General features: G+C 46.3%; 2 protein-coding genes across 6 annotated transcripts in view; one reads left to right on the forward strand and one right to left on the reverse strand.

Moving 5' to 3' along the window:
• Positions 1-13,596, forward strand: part of COL4A4 (collagen type IV alpha 4 chain) — a 139,428-nt gene extending 125,832 nt beyond the window's left edge. Inside the window, exons 45-48 of the mRNA XM_068544321.1 lie at positions 4,420-4,536; positions 6,158-6,346; positions 8,041-8,327; positions 8,754-13,596. Of these exons, the coding sequence (XP_068400422.1) occupies positions 4,420-4,536; positions 6,158-6,346; positions 8,041-8,327; positions 8,754-9,017 (857 nt within the window). The 3' untranslated portion in view covers positions 9,018-13,596. The remainder of the gene's footprint in view (positions 1-4,419; positions 4,537-6,157; positions 6,347-8,040; positions 8,328-8,753) is intronic.
• Positions 13,597-17,446: 3,850 nt separating this feature from the next.
• RHBDD1 (rhomboid domain containing 1) overlaps positions 17,447-23,469 on the reverse strand; it is a 115,117-nt gene continuing 109,094 nt past the window's right edge. For all 5 annotated transcript variants that reach the window (XM_068544319.1, XM_068544316.1, XM_068544317.1 and 2 more), the window contains exon 7: positions 17,447-18,857. In XM_068544319.1, the coding sequence (XP_068400420.1) occupies positions 18,745-18,857 (113 nt within the window). In that variant the 3' untranslated portion in view covers positions 17,447-18,744. The remainder of the gene's footprint in view (positions 18,858-23,469) is intronic.

Consider the following 23,469-nt stretch of genomic DNA (forward strand, 5'->3'; position numbering starts at 1 on the left):
GGGTTTCTGCAAATTCATTTCAGAGAATACTTCCAGACCCCCTCTACTCTTTTTTTTTTTTTAATTTATTAATTTATTTTTGGCTGCGTTGGGTCTTCGTTGCTGCACGCGGGCTTTCTCTAGTTGCAGAGCGCGGGGGCTACTCTTCATTGTAGTGCGTGGGCTTCACATTGCGATGGCTCCTCTTGTTGTGGAGCACGGGCTTTAGCCGCGCGGGCTTCAGTAGTTGTGGCACATGGGCTCAGTATTTGTGGCTCGCGGGCTTTAGAGTGCAGGCCCAGTAGTTGTGGCGCACGGGCTTAGTTGCTCCGTGGGATGTGGGATCTTCCCGGACCAGGGCTCGAACCATGTCCCCCTGCACTGGCAGGCGGATTCTTAACCACTGTGCCACCAGTGAAGTCCCCCTCTACTCCTTATAAAATGCAGTACTAGGTGTTGTGGGCAATACAGATGTGAATGAGATGTGGGTCTCACAGCCTCATGGTAGACATAGCTGGCAGATCATAAGTAATTCTAAATAATGGGAAATTATAATTCATGTTTTGAAGGAGTTTCAAGCAAAAGGCATTAGGAAAATGGGATGGGGAGAGGTAATTCCAGCCTGGAGGATTGCGGGACTCCTAAGACCCCAGCAAGAGCTGGCATTTGAGCAGAGCTTGTAAGGAGAGATTGGACTTTGAGGAACCAGAATTGTCCAACAGGGAGATGGCAGGAGCATAGTTGGGCCAGGTGGGCCTAATAATCCAGAAACTGAGAACCTGCTATATCTTTGCTGCTCAAAGTGTGGTCTGAGGACCAGTAGCAACTGAGGCCACCCCCAGACCGACCTAATTAGAATCTGCATTTTAACAAGATCCCCAGAATGTTTGTATATACATTCAAGTTTGAGAAACCCTAACTGTATTATATGAATGCTGTCCTTAAAAGAGTCAGCTAACAGTGATGCCTTCTTGAATGACTCAATCCTAGCTCTAGGTTAAAGTCACCTGGAGGGACTTGAAAAAATATTGATGTCCAGGCCTCATCCCAGACCAGCAAAACTCAGAGGGAGACAGGGCCCGAGCATCAGTGTTTTGAGAAAGCTGCCCGGATGACTGTAGCAGGCAGCCAGGGCTGAGACCCACTGCTTCACCCCAATATCAGTCGAGACCAGATAGGTGGTTGGGTTCACCCACTGTGGTGGCTTTGGAAAATAACCAAAGAAAGTGACAAAGAAAAGAATCAAATGGGCAAATTCTGCACACTTTAACTTAGTAGTTATCTTGGGCACATACAAGATTCTCTCTGCATAGACTGTGAGCTTTTGAAAGAGGGCTGACTGTCTCTGTGGTCCAGGTGTGATCACCTGTCATCTCGAATTCCTCCTGACTTGGGGTCGGATGGGCTTATCCAGCCGCAGGTGGCCACAGAACGGCCGTCTCTGGCTTCCCGTGCCCTCTCCTTACTGATGTCACTGACCCTGCCTGCTGGCAGTGGGGACACCCCGAGGCCACCATTGTGCCACAGAATGTGATTGTTATGTTAAAAAAAAAAGTGCACAGTCCTTCCCGGGAAGCAGTACCCACTTTCCCCAACCGTCTAACAGTGTGGGCTGTACTGCTCTGTGGTCCAGCTTCCCCGGAGCTCCTTTTGGCCCTGCTGTGCACCTGCTCCCAGCCCACTGCTTTCTATGGGGCCCCCTCTTCTCTGATACAGCCCCCCAACCCGGCTCCTGTTGTAAAGAACCCTCTTTGCCAGCAATGTATTCCTTGGTCCCCTCTCCCTGTCTGCTCCCACTGGCCACCCTAGATGCATTGGCCATGCTATCCAGTTACTGAAAAGTGATAGGTATATTCTAAGGGTCTAAAGTGGCCCAGCTGTGATGGACTTGCGTCACCTCTCCTTTTCTGAAGGCGATTCTTTCAGCAGGGTGTGTGGGGCTGTAAAGACCACCCCAAGGTTGGTTGTGAAGGATCAGCTGCCCCTGAGAAGTACCACCTCCACTTAAAATGACATTGTGGTTTTCTTCCTGTTTTCCCTCAAAACCTCTTTCATTGCTAAGCTGATTTTGTATCCAAGGGCTGCCGCTGAAATCTACATAGGAAAAAACGAAGTTCTGACTCTTTCCTACCCAGTATGAGTGGGTAATGGCCACACTAAGTAAAACTTGAGTCTGTTAAGAGCTCTCGATCACAGAAGGTCTAATGCTTTTCTACTCACACATGTCTTTGATCTACAACTTTTCCTTCCCGGGTGGCCCTCAAAGGCTGAGACTTCCTGTGATGAACGCAAAAGTGGTTTCCATTCTGGTTTGAACTGTCACTGCCTAATGGACGTCCCCACATCCTGTTGGGAGCATTTATCTTCTAGTCAACACGTGACCCTCTCAGAGGAGGGACTCCATCCGACACTGCTGTGCTTTTAGACGTAGGTCTGTTCTGTAAAACAAGTTCCAAGTAGAAAGCTCTGGGCACACAACTCGAGTTAACAAAAGCCTTCCTTCCTGGCTCTCAGAAACGTCATCTGCTGACAATTTCCCTTTGTCTTCCCCTAAAGGGAGCAAAGCTTCTATTGTAACAGCTGGCAGGGAACTCTTTCCCAGACGGGGCGGTGAGCTCGTCGCATGTCGATACTTGGGAAGGAATGTCTGCTGCCTTGTCTGTGATACGCCCATTGGTTCGCTGTCTCATTAGCCCCGGGCAGCCCTTTCCAGGATCGCACAGTGGCCACGTGTTGGAATCATCTCGTTGGGTGGGAGAGAAAAGAGTGCTCTGAGCTCACCGTGCGGCCCTAGGTTCCTTCCAAGATAACAGACCTTCTCTTCGAAGCTGGTGGAAAGAGATGCACCAACTCGCATACAGCAGCGCCATCCAGGAAGAGGCTTCTGCGCAGTTAGACAGGGGAGGGCGTCCCTCCCCTCCATGGGGAGGAGGAGAGGTTTCCTTTCTCACTTACTGAATGGTGACCATGTAAGAACGTAGTCCAGGCACTGCAGGACGTTCCAAGAGAATTTGTTTATGATCCAAGAGGAGACAGAGTGACGTCACAGCACCCCGAAAGCCAGGAGTGCCCCCGACGCCCACGCTGAACGTAGTGCGACCAGCATCGGGCGATGGCTGCTGGACGTGGGATGGAAAGCGGAGGTTTGTGGGGGCCGCTCGGGCAGGCGATGTCAGGACAAAATGTAAAGGCAGTGACGTTTGGGGGGCGTGCACTTCAGATGGCTTTAAGGGTGCCTGTGTGAGAGCGGAGTCGAGTGAGACGTCTGGTCCCCTGAATACGGCAGCCCCTGCTCCACGTCCTCAGGTGGCCCCCGCTGCCTTGAAGAACACGTCCCAGCGTGGAAAAGAGGGCCAGCTACTGAAGTGAGCCCTCTTGGACTTAATGGTTGGTTTTAGGCTAATTTGTGGCAGAGAGAGGGATTGGACAGAGAAGAATGATCCAGAAAGGGAGAGAGGGAGAGAGAAGAGAGGTAGAGAACGGAAGCCTTGAGGGACTAGTGGTTCAGGTAATTAGGGGAAGGGCTGCAAAGTCCCCCGCAGGCAGGCACCAAATCTGCTACCCAGACCAAAGGAGATCGTGGCTAATGAACTTGTGTCTTGGGCCAAAAGGAACCAAACACTTAAAGAACCGCTCAAGTCTCAGTGTGACGGCTGGCTGCCGAGGCCCCAGGGAACACGCCTGAGCCCTGGTCACCAAGCAGGGTCTGGAGATGGATGGCGCAGCCTCTGCCCTCGGCCTGCCAGGCCTGTTTCCTCACCACACGTGGTCAGCGCCGTGGCCTGTCTTAGCCTCCGTCTCCCCACTGGTAGCCTGGCGCGTGGGAGCATCTCGTCATGCGGCTGCTGTGAAGACTGAACTGGATAATTCACACAAAGGGATTAGTCTGCTCCCTAGCACCTTGTAACCCTCGACAAAGAGCTGTTTTTAAAAATTGCTGCCCTTGCTGTGAATTTAACCTGACTCTCAACTAAATGCTATTAAGTTTTATTCATTCCTCCATTCAGGCTTCCAAAAAAATTATTCTTCAGGAAAATATTTAATTACAAAAGCCAGATATGTTCAATGTTAAAAACAACAACGACAGAAAACAAACAAACAAACAAAAAACCCAACCAGGTCAAATATACAAGACGATGAAGAAAATGTGAAAATGTCTCACTCAACACCTCGCCGCTCTGGCTTCAGATCCTGACTCTGCCCATTAATGATTCATTGGCCTTAATTGATCAAGTTACTTGATCTCTTAGAGCCTCAGTGACCCCCACTGCCAAGTGGAGATGGGATAACCCCAACTTCACGTAGCTGCAGGGATGAAATGAGCCAGTGCAGGCTGGTGCAAACGGGAGGCCCGGGGCTGACACGAGGAATTCACGCAGTAAATGCTACCTAGTGGGTGTCACGTTGTTGTCGTCACCACAACTGTGACCTTTCCCGCAGGGTGCAAAGGAGAGCCCGGGCTGGATGGCAGGAGAGGCGAGGATGGCCTTCCAGGGTCCCCTGGGCCTCCGGGACGCAAAGGTGACATGGGAGAAGCGGGCTGTCCAGGAGTACCAGGTAAGGAGTTTCGGTTTCTCTTCTTTTCCCTGGCACAGTGGATCTGAGACTGTTTACAAGATCCCTGGCCTCTTAAGCGTTTGCCTTAGATATCCACTCACCAGGCTTTAGGGGGACAAAGCAACAAGAACAGAACAGGATGTGTCCTCCACATTGTAGCTGATACTCGACCATCATAAAAACAGGTCAAGGCGCCGTGTCCATTATTTTCCCAAAACACTGTACATTAACCTAAAAGGCTCAGCCATTTCCGCTGTTCACTTTCCCGAAGTAAGCCTGGCATTGGCTGTGTGACTGCCACTGAGAGGCTGTGCTGAAGATCTTAGGGACAGCGGGGGTGGTCTCACATCTACAACTGACTGAATCACTTGGCCTCTGGTTTTCTGAGTTCATTCATCTTCGCATACAGCCATCAACCAACTTATATAGAATACAAGGCTGTTCCTTAAGAAAAATACTTGAGTGGGCCTTGGATGAGAAGAGATAAGACTCTACAGAATATAAATTTGAACTATAACACACTAGGCAATATGTTAGGGCCCAAAGACTCCCAGATACCCTCTCGTCTTTGGAGAGTATCCATCTGGCAGTACCGGGTTACTAATGAGAAGCAGGTGAAGGGGTGGGAGGGGCTGAGGACAGGGCACTGCAAGAAAATGGCAGCTGCAGCGCAAAAGCAGCAGCTCAGCTTCTGCTCTGTAGAAACTGTTGCCATGTAGAAATGCGGGCTCAACGTTCCCTACACTCTGCTTTTCTAGCCGGAAATCTTAACTCATCAAATCTTGGTAAGTCAAACAAAACACATGAGCAGGATGCAGTCCACAAGCTACCACTTTGTAACTTCCGGTTTATAGATGAGAAGAGCTGCCAGTCTTCCAGGAACAACACTTTTTTAAAACACCTTTTGATTTCAAAGTCTAACTTCACCTTTTGCTTTTGGCAATTAGCAGTAGCCACTGGCCTTCTTCCGTGGGTCAGCCCTTGAGAGATGCCAGCGGAGATGCCACTGCTCGCATTCTGTACAACCGTTCATTTCCCACCAGCCACTTAGAGTTCTAGAATTCGGCCTTCCTTCCACCTCCCTCCCTTATAAAAGAAGAGCTACAAAGCCAAACATATGGATTCCAAGCCCTTGTCCTTCTTAGAATGGAACTGACGATATGGCAGAACAATGGGACAGGTCTGGGAGGTGTAAGAAAGACTAACTTTGAGATTCACCTTTTCAGAGAGCAGGCTCCCAGTCTAGTCGGAGGGGTCTGGGAGATCCTACATGGGGTGTGTCCTTCTAGTTCTTTTCTTCTCAGCACTTACCACTTATTAAGTATTTCACAATTTACCTTTCGATTATGCTTATTGTCATTTCTCTTCTTTGAGTAAAATGTGAGCTCTAGGAGGCCAGGGATTTTCATCTGATTTTATGCTAATGTAAGACAAGCAGCTAGAAGTTGCATGGAACAGGTCCTTGCTGAATGAGTTGTTGGTGTACATTGCAGTTGTGTGAGGGGGACATTCCTCTCTGCTCCCTGAGTACTTAGCACAGCAGCAGACGGGTGCTAAGAATGCTTGTTAAACTGAATTCACTAAATGGCCTTTATTTATTTGTGTTTCTTTATTCCTCCAGGCCCTCCTGGGCCCGTGGGGGATCCTGGGCCCAAAGGGTTTGGCCCTGGATACCTCAGTGGCTTCCTCCTGGTTCTCCACAGTCAGACAGATGGAGAACCCACCTGCCCCGCGGGCATGCCCAGGCTCTGGACCGGGTATAGTCTGTTATACCTGGAAGGACAGGAGAAAGCTCACAATCAAGACCTTGGTACGTAGATGGCACGTGGTCACCCAGGTTCATTGCTTAAGAGCAAAACTTTTGGGTTAGTCTTACGGATTCATCAACATCTTAAATGATCACTCATCTATGGGATTTTTTTTCTTTTTCAACTACCATGCTAATTCTCAACTAATTCTGTTAAACCTATGATCCTGAGAGGTGCCAAAGAAGCTCATTGTGGCTATAGTTATTATTATCTGACTACTTATTATTAGTTAAAAAAATAATTCTTCCTCCATAAGTTAAGGGTGACTCTGATATAAAATGCAGTTTTTCTCAGTGTGAATGATTTAATCAGGATATGGTTGGTTCCTGTGTTTAGATGTAAAATGGTACCCTGGTGGTTATATGGTGTGGCATTAGCCAGCATCAACTCCTCAACCTACTCCAATTTTTAAAATTGAAATACATTTGACATATAACATGATGTAAGTTTAAGGTGTACAGAAGTGTTGATCTGATATATCATAATATGATTCCATTGTATCGATAGTTGGCACCTCCATCATATCACATAACTATCATTTCTTTTTTGTGGTGGGAATAATTAAGATCTAATCCTTAGTAAATTTGATGATTAGGATACAATATTGTTGTCTATGTTCATTCCACTGTGCATTAGATCACTAGGACTTATTTATCTACTAGTTGCAAATTTGTAACATCAGAACTTTATTCAGGGAGTTATCCTTGGCACTACTTGTCAGTTTTCAATAGTGGATTTGTGAGCCACAGGAACTGATTTTTAAGCCGAGGGTTGAGTCCCCCCGCCCCCTGGGTGCTGGCACTCGTGGTCTCCCCGAGACAGTGGTGGCTGGAGTGGTGGGTCCAGGAGGGCTGTGCCCACAGGGACAGCTGGTGTTGAGGGGAGTCTTGTCACGGCTCTCATTGGGCTGTGACCCCCCTGTCCATAAGGGTGGTGAAAGGGTGCAGGCCTAGAGGGGCAGCTACTTACATGTGTCCCACTGGTCACCTCCCCTGCCCTGGTCTAGCCAGAGCCACTGTGGCCTCGCTCTGCAGAGCTTTGGGAATAAAATCCAAACTCCTTAACAAGATGGACAGAGCCCGCATCCTCTGGTCTGATTTGCCTTGGGACGCCCTTGAGACAGACCCAGACCTGCTCTCCCCACCTTCCCCCCAATGAACTTCTTTGAGTTCTTTGAGCTCCATGCTCCCTTACTACCCCCGGCCCTCTTTACTGCTGTATAAATAGGCCTTTCCTTTGAATGGTCACCACCATCTCCAAACCTGGCCAGATCTTTTTCATATTCAGGTCCTAGCATAGAGTCACTTCTTCCAGCCGTCCTTCTTTTAAGCCCCAGCGCCTCCACTTCTCAGGGCTTGTGCTGCTGTGCTCCCAGGGCCCGTCTGCTCCTCCAGCTCCCCCATCAGGCCGGGCTGGGAGCTTCTTGAAGCTCTCGGGGAAGAGCTGCGCTCACCTCTCCCTCCAGCAGGGCCTAATGCTTGGCTCCTGGGAGAGCGACGCGTGGCCGAGGGAATGAGGGCTGGCCCCTGAGACCGGGGAGGTGGCCGACGTGGTCAGGGGCACACCCTGCTTTCGCCGCCGTAGCAGCAGGCTTTGGCCAGAGCCTCCCGACGCCAGACCGTGTGCGCACAGATGGTCCGTGTCGGGGAGGCCGCTCCTACGCCCCGCACACCACGCTGTTGCCTTCCCTCCCAAGGTCTGGCGGGCTCCTGCCTCCCCATGTTCAGCACGCTGCCCTTCGCCCACTGCAACGTCCACCAAGTGTGCCAGTACGCCCGGAGGAACGACAGGTCCTACTGGCTGGCGAGCACCGCGCCGTTGCCCATGACGCCACTCTCGGAGGAGGAGATCCGCCCGTACATCAGCCGCTGCGCCGTGTGCGAGGCCCCCGCGCAAGCCGTGGCCGTGCACAGTCAGGACCAGTCCATCCCGCCGTGTCCGCGGGCCTGGCGGAGCCTCTGGATTGGGTACTCTTTCCTGATGGTGAGCGCCCGCGGGCCCGCCGTCCCTAAGCCCCCTCCTCTGCCCTGCCGTCCGGACTGGCCCGTAATTCTGAGAATCCCGTGCAGACCGGACGGCCGTAGGACACGGGGTCACGAAGGCCACCACAGACTGTAGCCTGTAGAGATGCAGGGCCACTCTTTTTTCTTATTGTCCATGATTTTTTTTTTTTTATTATTTTATTACTTTGGTAGAATTTGGAAGGTGGGTTTGTATCAGCCCTCAGCCAAAGTGGTTTAATGCTGTGTGCACACCCATCCCGTCTCCCACGCCTCCTTTCCTCAGCAGATTGTAGTTTCTTCCTCCTGGGATGATTTTCAGGGAAAATGTAAATCAGGTGTGTCACTGGATAGGTAAGGGGTTGTCTGCAGATGTCTGAGCCCTAATTCTCTCTTGTTGTCCGGGTAGCACACAGGCGCTGGGGACCAAGGAGGCGGCCAGGCCCTCATGTCACCCGGCAGCTGCCTGGAGGATTTCAGAGCTGCACCGTTCCTTGAATGCCAAGGACGGCAGGGAACTTGCCACTTTTTTGCAAACGAGTATAGCTTCTGGCTGACAACTGTGAGACCTGACGTGCAGTTTTCCTCCGCACCCTCACCGGACACCTTGAAAGAAAGCCAAGCCCAGCGCCAGAAAATCAGCAGGTGCCAGGTCTGTGTGAAGCATAGCTAGAGAACCCACCGCTTGTCATCAGGCCACCAAGAGAAACTTGCTAGGAGACTAAGGCATCCTAGGCTGTGCTGAGAGATTCAGTGGTGCTCATCTTGGACTCCTGGTTTAGCTGTTCCTTCTGTTTCGATGTGGTTATTCCCACAGTACTGCAATCCCTTCCTCTGTTTGGGACAGACTAAGCAAACGCTACACGTATGGATTTGTTTGGACCTACCAACCTAGATGAAACCCAGATATTCTTAGCTGGCTTTATTTAAAAGTATGCTAATTCAGGGGAAGGCAAATTGATGATAAAGGCCAGATTACAAATTACATTACTGAAAACGTCATTCATTGGTTAATAGCAACTCAAACAATTGAAGTCAATTACTCTATAATACAGTGGGCTTCTGGATGGATTTTACGGGAAAAAATAAATAGGCCAACAAATGAAACTAGAAAGTAGAGATTTCCTACATTTCAAAATGATTTCCTCTGTAATCTATTTTTCCATGCACTTTAATTGTAAAACTATGACCCATGGAGATTAAAAAAAAATCCACACAGCCAGCCTGAACAGTTCATTTCAAAGCAGAATGAATCATTATGCCAGGAAGGACCACGGCCGCTGTATTCCAGAGATGCGGCATTAGCATAAAACACATCACAGATGAACATAAAACATTATGTTCTCTTCTGCATTTTTCAGAGAACAGAAATGCCTGCTTTGGCAACCCTTTGGAAAAGTAGCAATTATGGAAAAAAAATATGTTCAGTAAGGGATTAAGAGCCGAAAAGCTATTAATGAATATTAAGGCAGCGATTCACAAGAATTGACTCCCCACTGCCGTGAACTTCCAAACAGGCCGCTTTTGCCCAGTCGGGGTCTGGCTTGTCTTCCAGTGTGCGTGCTAATGGGGCTGGAGCCACATGGGGCCATGTTCACATAAAGCATCCTGCTCCCCTCCCCGGGGGCGCCTGCAGAGCTGCCTCACAGAGAGTGCCCGCAACGGACACTTTCCCTCCATCCGCATAATGGCATCTCATACGGGGAAGTGACAGAGCTATCATTATGCACTTGGGAGAAAATTAAGGGCCGACTTAATTAAACAGGTAAGAAGATTCATTGAAGTCATCATCACCCCATGCCCCCAAAAGACCTGGCACTCTTTTAAATGAAACAAAGACAACCTACAACTTGAATTTTATGTTCTTGTTATTGGTTTTTACAGGAGCATCCTGCTTTTCTAATCTTAAAAACATTCTTATATTTTATATCAGTATTAGAGCAAGGCAGCAGTTTGATATTTGGCATTAATATTTTCTGTAAAAGCTTAGAAGATATGTCACTTTATAGTGAGTAATTTTCTGTAGAGCAAAGGATAGGTTTTCTATTTTGCTGGGAATTCAGTGGTCTAATCCTAAAAATCAGAAGGCTTATTGGAAAAGATTTTTAGGAAACTTGCCTTCCTTATTTAAAGAAATGTTATTTTAGAGAAAACTAAAGAAATTTCTCATGAGAAAGTGACATTCATTTCAGTGCTCATTTTCAATGCACTTAATAATTAAGAAAAACTTTGTTTATAAGAAATACTTTTCTTGGCAAACGTTGATTGGGAGCGTGCACTTACATGCAGAATGTATTTCAAGTGAATTTTGCTCTGGGGTGTCCCCCGGATGGCAATTTATTTTAAGGCTACTTCCTGGTAAAAAGAAAAAATGTACATTTTTAAGAGGAAATAATTGTCTTGATGTACCAGAATATTTCCTAGTTCATTTGACCCATTTATTAATTTCTTGGAACTCTCCTATGGCATGCTAAATATTTGATATTGAACCCAATTTCAACCTTGTTTATAATTACAATTTTGTTTCCAAAAGTTTTATCATATATTACCAAAATTCAAGCCTTCTAAAAATTCATCATGCTCATTCATGAAATTGGTCCGAGAACATTCTCTGGGAAGAGGTAAGGGGGATCGATGGACCACAGGAAACATATCTTGCTTGCTATTTTAAACACCTTAACTTTGGTATTAGAATTATCTTAATAAGCTGGTCAAATAAATTTTGAAAAAACAGCCTGAATTAAGCGGGCACGTTCCTCCACAGTGAGTCCGGGATAGTGTAGGAGACTGATTTCAAAATAACTGATACCACAAGAGCCCTCTGTAAACGCAGCACAAACGCCACCTGCTGCTTTCGAAAAATTATTTTAAATGGTTGAAAAAGCAAAGCAATGGAAAAAATACTACCTTGGATTAGAAGATCATGTTATTTTAAGCCATCATTTTCTTTACCTGGTTACATATCAATGTACTTTGGAATATCCTTTCTCTCTGAAGGATGAAGAAAGCTTTGAAGTTGTTCTCCTAATCCATTACTGGTGATTATCCTTATCAATATCTCCTTCCCCAGAACCCCCTCCCCCAGCGGGTTGGTTGGAAGGCCCAAAGAGGGTTGCTCTGGGTCGTGAGCTGAGGGACTTGATGTTTCCTTCCGGGTTCTTATCCTGAGTGAGTGGAGCCCAATCCACGCTGCCAGCCGGTGGTGGGGGGGGGGGCCCATTCGTATTCCCCGTATTCCCTCCCTTCTCAGATTCCCCAGACCTCAACTTCAGTCGCCACTTCCCGCGGATTGCTGCCTTCCTCTCCGGCCTCTGTGCACCTGTCTAAACATAGCCTTTGTCTTTCACCTCTACTCTTGTAGTAGACATCTCCCAGCTGCTGCCTCCCGTTTCAAATTCCCGTCATCATTTCTCTAAGTTGCAAATTTGATTTTGTTATTCCTTGGCTTAAAATCCTTCAATGAGCCCACTGCCTGCCAAGTCCAGATGACTTCCTGTGAGGTGAAGGGGCCTGCAGGAGCCGTCCGCAGCTTACCTCTCTGCTCGTCACAGAGGCACGCGCCTATCTCTGTGACTTTACTCCTGCACTTTCCCCCAGTGATGTCCCCCGCAGATGAGTTTACCTGGCAGACGACTACTTATCTTTAGACTGAATTAGCTGGTGGGGAGGAGGGTGTGGATTTCCCCAGGATGACTTGGCCTCCTTTCTGCTGCTCCCAGTACAATTCACGGGTCTGCTCACTCTCTCCTGCTTTCCCCGCTGCTCCTGTGCTGTCTCACCCTGCTGCCTTCATTCTCTTGCTAAAATGTAAGCCCACAGGGCAGGCAGCATGCTTTACTCATCGTTGTATGCCCTGGGCCTACACAGAGCCGAGCATGTTATTGACACTTAATTCTTTTTTCACTGACAATTGCAGCATTAGGCATTAGATGTTCAGCTCTGGGTATAGGGTTCTCATCGACAAAATGGTTACAAGTATAAACCATTTCTTATTTCAAAATATTTTAATGTGACAACCTATCTGCACACCCACAATCTCCTCTTACAATTATTGACGGAAAGCCGACTGATTGATAAACTTTAACCATCGCCCCCTCCTGAAAAATAGCTTACTTTTCCGTAAACTGAAATTTCAGAAATAAGATTTGAGAGATGTGACAATGAGAGAAGATTCTTCATGGAAATGTGATATGACTTAACTCATGCTGTAATCTGTATTCCCTCATGATTGTCAAAGCGTCCTAGTACAAAATCACCTCTACAGAGTTTGTGTACATGTTATTGGTGCTTGGGAAAAGAGGAACAGAATGGTCCACTAAAACTGGATTTTATCAAGGATTTTAGTTTGAGCCTCTTAGAGATTATAATAAAGCAAATCATTCTCTGTTTTCCAGGAAATTACATTAGATTTGTGCTTCTATCAGCTCACCAGACTAATACGATAATTGTTACTTTTATTTGGTGTGGCTGCAAGAATAGTGGAAAGATGTGGCTTTAGAGTTGGTTGAACCCAAGTTTCAGTCCAGCTCTGTCACTCTCCAGAGGTGCTACCCTGGGTGAGTCACAGCAACTCCCTGAGCCTCATTATTTCCCACATTTACAAAGTGGGACATAACACCTACTCTTGCATTGAAAATTAAGTTAGATTCTATGTCCAGCACATAGCAGACCTTGTATATTTATTATGGTCACATCTTCTATTTAAAACAAGCCATTTAATATGAAAAATATTTCTTGGGATTCTTTACATAGTAGAATTAACGTAAGGATTCTCACAGGGCATATAAATTACTGATTAGAATTATTTATACCTGGCCAATTCTTAATGTCTTTGGGAATGCTATTTTATTTCAATTCTCAAAGTTACTGTACCACACACACAAAACTCAGAATTTCCTGCAGGGTCATTATCAGGAAGTTCTGCAGGGAACAAAACAATTGACATTAAATATCAGTACTCTGCAACTGTCACTGTTATCATCTGCCAGAGACTCTGCATAATGCGTTTTCGACCACCAATGCTGGCTGCCACATCTGTGTGAAATGCTTGAATTTTATGGTGCTTAAATATTTAATGATTCATAGGAAAAAATGTGAAATGTGTCTGATAAATTGCATCCCTTTCTCTAACCTAGGGTTGTAAAGTTAAAGACTTTCAACATGTAAACTTTGCAAGATGCCTGACCTGCTATTGACATTGAAATCTTGTATTACAATTCATAATATCACTTATTATGTATAAAAATTCTGTGATGACCTCCAAAAAACAACTGTGTTTTATCTGGTGCATTAATTTTCTTTCAAGCCAAAGTGAGTTTACTACTCAACCTACCTTGTAATACAGCCTACCTTGAGTCTGGCTCAGTAGGGAAAACAGGAAAGGTTACTTGGTAGAAGTGCGATCTGCAGATGGGAAGAGCCTGAGCAGGGTGTGGAAAGTGACCCCCTTGGCTTGGGAAAGCGTGGGATTCTGAAGCTCCCGGAAGCACTGTCCTGTACACAGTGATGGGGTGGGGCAGACATGAAACCAGGCCTCAGGGCCCGGGGGGTCCTGCAGCAACCTCTGCTGAGTTGCACGCACCCTCCAGCATGGGGCAGAGACCCCATGGGTCTCAGTTGTCCCATTAGTTGAACCACCTGTTTCACAAGGTTGCTGTAAGGGTTAAGAGTAAGAGATGTAACTACAAAGAGATATGAAACGTAAGGTACTGTTACTGATGACCAGAGTAACTGGAAGTTAGGGGTTCGTGATGATTATATTTTTTTAACCCACGCACTGCTGAGCACAGGGATGGCTGCAGTGCCGATATTCACGGGTAATATTCACCTGTTTCATGAAGTAACTCTTTTTAAGTAGGAGGGAACTTCAGTGGTATTTGGTCCAACTTCTCAAAAGAACAATAATGATGTTTAATTAACATTTCTTGAGCACCTACTATGTGACAGAAACTGTATGAACCCTGTTATAGGCGCTCCCCTCAACCTCTCAACTATCCTGTTTTACAGATGAGGAAACTGAGGTTTGGAGAGAATGAATAGCTTGCTCAGGGTCACACAGTCAGCACCCAGCAGAACTTGAACCCTGGTCCATCAGTCGCTAAAGATTGTATTTTACCCACACCATCGCCTCCCATACTATTGATTTCATTACATAATTCTCTTCCCAAGCAGCAATATGTATTACCGCCAAATTCAATGATTTCTACTAGCAATGTTTCAGTTTTCCTTGATAAAGTATAAATCGTATGTTCCAATCTGCCAGTTCATCGGAAGATCTAAACGAGATGTCAAGATCACTCTCTCCTTGCCCCTAAATATTACAGGAGAAAGAAAAAAAAAAATGTTAGCACAGACACATCAAACACACCTGCAAAAGTACAGTGGCCAGATTTGGCGGTACCCATCGGGGCTCCCTGGCGATACTCTTTGAATGTCCTGGAATCTTGAGTTTTGTGCACTAGGTCGCAGCATTCGTGACCTGGGGCGTGCCTCAGACTGACACAGGAGGATGGAGACCTCTCCCCACCATCTGGTGAGCATGCTGTCTTATGAAGTGTTGGGAAAGGCCTGGATTTTTCTATTTCTATGGACAAAAGCTTTCTTTCAAGTGATTCTTTCCTGTGATTCAAGAAAACACACACACACACACACACACACACACACACACACACCCTCAACAATATCAAGCAGCAACAAGCACCTCTTTTCACGTGTGCCACCGGCGATGGTATAAATGAGCTTGTTTCCATCCACAAACGTTTATTGGTTTTGACATTCCAGACAAAGCATTGTTTCAGGTACTGTGAAGAGATAACACGGGTAACACATTCAGGGTTCCTGCCCTTGTGAAGTTTACAATCTAGAGAGAGAGAGACAGTCCTCTCACTGAAGGATAACTAGCAATTCTAAGTGGTCTACGGTAACTGTGATGAATGCTCTGGAAGAGCAGATCATTCTGGGTTGTGGTGTCTGGTGGCAGGACGGGGAGAATCTGGATGGGCAGAGGGAGAGGAAAAGGTTGCTTCATTTAAGTCACAGGGTCAGGAAGGCTCTCAGCTTGGACGGCGAGACCAGTGAGCAGCACAGACTCTGTTATGGATAAGGGGGGATGAGGCTGAAGGGCTGGCTGGAGCCCCACGGTTGAGGCAATTGAGTTTGACCTTTATCCTTTGGCAACAGAGAGACAATAGAAGGCACTGAGATGGTGAGTGACATCGCAAAGTAGATTTTGGAAGATAACTGGCAGCGCCGTGTAGAACTGAGTGAAGAGGTATTTTAAGTATTGAGCAATGTACTGAGAGATTTTAAGGTCCTTCTAAGCAGGGAGTCTGTGACTCTAAAATGAAAGACTAGGGGCAAAAAAAAAAAAAAAGGAAATGACTGCAATAATCCATGGGAAGGGAAAGGAAGAGATGATAGGTTTGTTTTATTTTGTTTTAATGACTATTTGATTGAATCTCCCAAGATGAGCTAGGACTGGGAAGTCGGTGGCCAAGTCGGCCACACCCTCTCTGTTTTACTGTACTTGTTTGGTGCTGGGTCTCAGCCCTTTAACTTACTCCCCAGGCGGCAGAATGTGTGACAAATATGTAGACTGGCCCCGATTCTAGAAAAACCAGCCATTTACTGTCTGGGCCTCAACAACAGACAGCTTAAAAGGATAGAGGAGCCTTGAACAATCATGTACAACTTTGGAATCACGGGCACTAAATACTTCCAAGGTCACGAAGAGGAAGCAATTTAACTGCTCCCTCATCTTGAGAACCAAGGAAAGATTCTGAATTCAGAGGTCTCGTAAGTTGACTAACCACAACCAAAGTGTGGGGATGTTTAACAGACAATCAGGAAATTACTATTAAAGCAAAGAAACCAAATTTAAAAACAGCTCTAAATGCTTATTTCCTATTAGAGATAGTCAAACGCACTGGCTTTTGTCTTTCTCAATCCAATTCCAGTTTTTTGGCATAACTTTGGAGATTCCTTCTTGTAGGAAAAAAAATAAGATGGATATTGAAAATAATAAGCACTGGTTACAAGCAAGCCTATTAACTGAACAAAGTAATTAATTTCCAAAACACCTTTACTGTTATGCTAAGATAACCGGTTTATATGTGTAACTAAAATGACCTTTCCCACATCTGTAAAGTTTAGTGATGTTCCACTCCATAAATAAAGAAGGCATGCATATTACAGTTACACATCTGAAATTCAGTTCTGGTGTCTTTATATCCGACAAGTGAAACAGAGCAAGGAGCTACTATTATTGGACTAAACAGCAGTTAAAAAAAAAAAAAAAAAAAAAACTTCCATATATAGTGGTTGGACTTTTAATGCATTGAAAAAACACTCTGGGGAAGCTAACATTTAGTAAGCCCCTACTGGGAGCCAGGGGCCAGCCTCTGGGTGGCGGGGTTGAGGCGAAAATGTAGCGTTAACAAGACACAGGCCTCATCCCAGAGCAATTCATAATCCATGCTCTCATGCAGAAGGCACGTCTTTCTACAGTTGTGCACAAAAAGTCATAGGGCAAGATGTAAGTGTTGTAACAGAATTACCTTTACAATGCGCTATGAGACGATGGCACGTTAAGAATGAGCTTACTCCCGACAGAGGTCATGGGAAACAAATTCGAAGAGTTTGGGAAAAAAGAGGAATGACGTTTAGCTTGAACATTCAAATTTTAAAATGTTTGAAGCTACAAGACTCAGAGATACAATTCATACTATAAACATGCTGTGTGTAGTTTTCTATCAATCATAAATTAACCGAAGGAGCTCAGGTAACACCGTGCCAGCTGGCAGGTCAAAGTGCTCCCAGGTCTCACGTGGTGATTTGCTTAGCTCATGTACACGCAAGTGGCAAAGCCTCTCTCCCAGGTCAATTCAGATTAGGAACCGGATACAGAACTGCGTAGTGGGTATGCTCCAAATTTGTCAAATGTATACAAAGACTGAGAAAGCAATATCCCCAAAATGTTAACCCTGGGTACCTCTGAGTGGTGGGGATACAGGTGATTTTTTTAAATCGCACATGTATTTTTCTGTATTTCTGTTTATATTGTAAATTTTATCAACAGATACACAATACTTATTATTGAGTCCATTTTCCTGATTATATATTTCTTGATTTATTATTATCATATAAATCAGTTTTCCTACTGCAAAAGCAGTACACATAACACATGTATACACACATTTTTAAAAGACAGCAATACAAAATCGTAAAACACAGAAAGCAAACTCCTATGCACTCCACCTTCCAAAATAACCTCTGTTAACATGTGGGTACATTTCCTGCCAGATGTTTGCTTTATGCATATACAAGGTATATATATTACTTTCAAAATCAGAAAACTATATAAGTGCTAGATAAAGCAAAATAGGAAGATCCTTTTCTGCTTCTAAGTCCCTTTAAACATAAATATCTCAATGAAATAAGACATCAGTGATATTTGACTTTTTCCTTTTATTCATGAAAAACAAGCACCAGGAGTGACTTGCAGTCTGTGGGTTTGGGGAGTGTCTTGGACGGGTGAGTAGGACAAGCGGCTGTTACAGTGGTCAATTAAAAGGCACTTTCATGAGAAAAAAATACTTCGTCACGAGGGATTTCTCAGTGACCAACCCACTGGTCACTACTCTGCACGCAGCGCCTGCTGCTGCTTTGCTGGTTAGTTCGATACAAGTTGCATCTCCAGGATGGTACGTCGCCACTGGAGAGGCTGCTGGGAGCCCAACTGTGGATGCCGCCTGCTGTGTCATGGAGTGTGTAAGTGGTTTCCCATCTGAGGTCTTACTTAAGCTTTTCCAGTTACACATCCCGTGAAGGCAGAGTGATAGCATAGCAAAGCAGGTTCACTGCAACCACCATCCAGATATGGGGGCCCAAGGAGCCGAGGCGCTTGGGCACGGCAGACCGGGACAACAGCCTGCGATGGTAGCCACGTCCTGTTCCTGGAAAGTCACCATGGCAACACGCCAGGAGGATGAGGGATGGCTCCCTGCTTCCTGCCAAGTCGAGCACTGAGCAGAATGAGGGCCTGATCTTCTGGGCTGGTGAACACAAAACTCCTGGCGAAGGTCACGGTCTTCAAAGACAAAACAAGGCTGAGTCAGCAGTGAGAGAAATGAGTGTGGAAACTGGTCCCTATGTGGAGACGCTTACTTTCTGTCTGCAAGAAGACAAGGCCAGGAGGTGGGCCACTCCCAGAGAGCTGTGAGCTGCATCCAACAAGCCTGGTCTCAAGATGTCAATCTGCTTGCAAATTAGACTCACAAGAGGCCATAGGACGAAGGGCCACGGCAGATGTGAGCAATTGGGACGGTCACAGTGCCCTCTGCTTTTGTTTAAAACTAAGTGGGGGCTTGGGGGCGATGATAACACAGCTGGATCACATTTGTTCACACGGCTGGGTCACCTCGCTGGCCGTCAAATCTGTGAAGCCGCTTTCTCCTCATTTCTTCTTCTGGTGTGAGATGGAACCCATAGGCCACGGGGCTATTTCTACGATTTCCTGTAGAGCGAAAGCACAAGGGAGAATCAAGCACTGTCCATCCATCGTTCTGACATTTACAGGGCACTGCATCCTAGGATTCCCAAGGGGGAAAAAAAAGATGGCTTGGGTGTCATCTTTATATTAGCATGAAACAGAAATGTAACAAACATATTTCGATTTCAGATGTCAATCCTACATTTCAACATAAAGTGAACATTTTTATCGAGGTCCAATCGATGAAACTAATTTGACTCATTTTGAAACTTCTTGACAATCCTCCCATTTCTATGTTCTTTTCCATCATGTTCCACAATTTGCATCATTTAATTTCCAAAATGTCTCAAGGGCTTACTTTATTTTTTTTAATGCCCAGAAATAACTGTCACTGGCCGTAACATCCTCACCCAGTGTGCTCGTAGGTTTCTCCTATTGGGCCCTTTTCCTCCCTCTAACCTGCTGCCTCCTGTACTTCCCCAGCTGGTGGGAATCACGCCTGCCTGAAACTCACAAGCATCCACAGGGCATCATGGCCCATAAAGCAGGGGCTGTGTTACCATAATGACCAATATCTGGGCAGGCAGACAAAAATGCAGGCATAATATTTGAAGATCATATGAAGGACCGTGGAAATCATTACTGAAAAGGGTTTCTCGGGGCTACAAACAGAACATATAATTTGCAGTGATATAAGCATTTCAATCACTGCATTAAAAAAAGCACTCTTCCAGGCACTGTAGGGGGATAATAAAGGAATAACAATAGACAGTCCTTGACCTCAAGGACCCAGAAACCGAAATCTAATGAAAGAGCTTCAATATCCTCCATGAGGCAGCCATGCAGGGCGTCACTGACGGATACACGCAAACAGTAGGTTCACGTCTAAGCATGCGGACCAGAAAGATTGCACCTTTCCCCTTCTGAGCCTCTGCTAACCTTGTAAACTCACTCTGAAAGGCCCACTCCCATCACCTCCCTCCATCAAAAGTCCTACTCATTTTCCAATGCCCCATCCAAATCGCACTGCCCTCTGGCCACCCCCAAAGGAAGAGCTCTCTCCCAATTCAAGTTCCTCAGCTTCCAGCACCTTCCTCTCAGTGGTCCTCATGCAACGGTCACTACATCCCACCACACAGGGCAGCCACTGTGCATAGCGCTGCTCTCTCCTACTGGAATCATAAGCTCTTAAATGGCAGGGAACATTTCTGATGCTTCTCTCTGTTCCCCAGTGCCTGGTACAGCCCCGCACACACAGAAGCTGTTCAAGAAACATATGGGCCTGACTCAGAGGCACATGCCTATGACGTCCAAAGGTATATGTTACGGCCAGACCACCACATTCAACGTTGCCCTCTGAGGTTCTGACACAACTGACTCTGGAAGCCCTGGCCTAGCTGGGAAGGGTGGATGGGCAAGAGGGTCAGAGCCAGGAGGGAAAACAAGTGAACGGTTGATCCCTCCTGCTCTCGCTCCAAGGGTGGTACCTTGTCGGAGACGTTGACAGGTAATATGTCGACACGGTGGTTCTTAAGACAACGATGAAAAGAGGTTAGAGAAAGCAGTGTGAAACTAAGAGTCAGTTTGCTAAGCCACCACTAGAATTTCAGTTGTCAGACAATGAGAAATTTCTAAAAAGGCAGTCAAAAGGAACCCCTTTTTTTACATTTTTTTTTCCCCACTGTGATAGAGACCCCAACACTTACGCATGTCTGATTCTCCTTTCCTTTTGAGACGTGAGGGAACTACCCCTGCTGGACCCCTTGTCACGCTTCCTGACCTGCCCACCCAAACGTGATCCAGGTGGGCCAGGCCCGCCACTCACTCCCGCTGGGTAAACTACACTTCGAGGTTTTTTGATAAGTGAAGTATATGTCGTTTTACCAACTTTCACTAAAGATGCTGTTCAAAAGTGGAAGACTTTTACCATAAAGATTTTATGAATACTACAAGATTAAAAGTTTTACTGGATATGGTTTTCACCACATACATTGGTAAAGGAATTTCTCTCTGTTCAAAGTGGTAAACACTTTGAAATTACAGAGAAACTCATGATTCCAATTACCGTTAGTTTAGTGCTTAAAAGTGCTTTATACAATGAGATCCAACTCCTGCTTTCCTTTTAACGGTTGTTTTTTTTTTTTTTTTTTTTTTGTTTTTGTTTGTTTTTGTTTTTAACAAGTCCATTCTTAATTGCACTTATGAGCGCGGGCCAGTGTGTGACAGCCCATTCCAGCTGGGCAGGGAACCGGGAGGCCTGGCTGTGGGCAGAGTTAGAAGCAAGCTCAACGTGGCATCTTGACTCCAGGCCGCAGGGCACGAGCCCACAGATGCTGAAAGATGTTCAGACTCCCAAAGGGAATCACAGTGTCCAAGAGGGAAAGCCTGTCCCATGAAGCGAAATGCAGGGAGAAATCAGAGGGGGCAGACTGTGAAGGTTCTGGGGGTTCAGCTCTCAAAATGGCCAGCCGGCACAAATGCTCTCTGGACCCGTGCTCGGGGCATTTAAGGAGAACCACGGCTGAGCCAACAGAAGAAATGCCACGGGCTGAAGTAGAAAACTCACATCAAGAGAGGAACAATAATCACTCTTTCACAAGAGCCTTTTAAGGTATCCAATTTGAATTAGCTTTTTTTTTTTTTTTAAATTAATTTATTATTTATTTATTATTTATTTTTGGCTGTGTTGGGTCTTCGTTTCTGTGCAAGGGCTTTCTCTAGTTGCGGCAAGCGGGGGCCACTCTTCCTCACGATGCGCAGGCCTCTCACTATCGCGGCCTCTCCTGTTGTGGAGCACAGGCTCCAGACACGCAGGCTCAGTAGCTGTGGCTCACGGGCCCAGTTGCTCTGCGGAATGTGGGATCTTCCCAGACCAGGGCTCGAACCCGTGTCCCCTGCATTGGCAGGCAGATTCCCAACCACTGCGCCACGAGGGAAGCCCTGAATTAGCTTTTACTCCCCATTTCATGATGCCAATTTTACAGATGAAAAAAACTGAGGCTCGGGGAGTGTTAGGGACACACCTAAGGTCACAAAGCTAGCGTGAAGGGAAGCAAACACTTGAACCTCGGTCTTCTGACTGCAGTTCTAGTTCTCCTCCGCCTCTTCCACAGCCCCACGCTGCCGTTCCTACTAACACGCCGAGTGTGTCATCACATCCCTTCGCTATGCCTTATCCTCCTGCCAACCCCAGAGTGCCTTTCCTTGATGGATATGCAGGTAGCTCACTGTTACCTGAAAACAGAAAAAGAAGAAGATCCAGCCTAAGCTCTCATCGAAGCTCTCCAATCGATGGGGCTGTGCTGTCATCCCAGGTGTGACTACAAAGTTCCCGCACTGGGTCCCCTTAAATTCTACTGACTACTAGAGTGGTTTGGGTGTTCAGGACCCCTGGGAAGGCCTTGTGTATAGCAACAAAGCAACAATAATGACAATGCCTGATGTGGATGCTTTATGGGTATTTTAAATCCTTCAAACTCAGTGTTTCTGTTCAATCAAGCCACCCGACTGTCTGCAGAATGACTGAACTGCTTCATTCCAGGCTTTGAACTGCATTCTTCTTGCTGGTAGTTAGTTTTCTTGGAAAGTTTTCAAGACTAAATTAATCTGTGATATGTTGAAGGCAGTTATGTATTTGATGTCAGTCCGCCAACCCCCCAACCCCGTTCGTCACATCTGTGCTCTGGGTCAGTGCCACACTGGGGACCAGGCCTCCAGCTGCTCTACTCCGTCTCTGCTAAGCTCTGTCTTCCAATTCTCCACCTTGTCATTTATTTTTAAACCATTTCTATATTTTCCGCTTGTGTCACATGACCTACTATTTCTCTCCTTAGCCTCCAGGAGCCTCTGCAGGCATTTCTCAAAGGGTCTAAGAAATGCGCTTTCAATATCTACCTATATTAAGCACACAGAAAAGGATCTGGATGGGCCTCAGCTAGACAGTAAAAGGAGAAGGGGTCCCCTTCTTCTGGGTATATTGGAAAAAGTGTTGGTAGGAGAATGGGAGATGCTTCCGGCCCTGCCTGGAACTAGAGAGGACACCCCAGGCAAGTCTTCATTCCGGCAGGCTCTGGTTGGTTCACTTGTCAGGGGAGAGGGTGCGGAACAAGGTGACTGCCAGGGTCCTTCCCGTGACTCTGGAGTCTGATGACTGGGATAAAACCCTGGCTCTTCCACTTACAGCTACATACCCTCGAGCAAGTAGGTTACCTTCACGCGGCCTTAGTTTCCTTATCTATAAAATGCAAAGAGTAACAGTAGCTCCTTTGCTGGACTGTTGAGAGAATAAGAGAGGATGCATATAAAATGCTTAGCTGAGTGCCAGGAGTGCAGTTACTTCCTGATGAGCATTGGATGTTAGAACTTCAACCTCTAACATCGCTGAGAATCATATGGGTTAAATGTCTACCTGTTAATATCACTGGCTAAGACAGATACCAAATAAAATGACCAAAGACTTCTTAAAAGATAGAGCCCAATTCTGTTTGAGGACCAATTGTCAGTGTTTTGTACAAAGTGTGGCGTCACTACTTACTAAATACTTGTCCTCTAAGAGACAGATACGAAAAAGGTGATTCACAACCTCCACGTGCCAGCACACTTTTGTGACTTTCGGGCAGTGGGAAAACTGGAGAGC

Source organism: Eschrichtius robustus, chromosome 5, assembly GCF_028021215.1.
Source record: "Eschrichtius robustus isolate mEscRob2 chromosome 5, mEscRob2.pri, whole genome shotgun sequence".
Taxonomy (NCBI): domain Eukaryota; kingdom Metazoa; phylum Chordata; class Mammalia; order Artiodactyla; family Eschrichtiidae; genus Eschrichtius; species Eschrichtius robustus.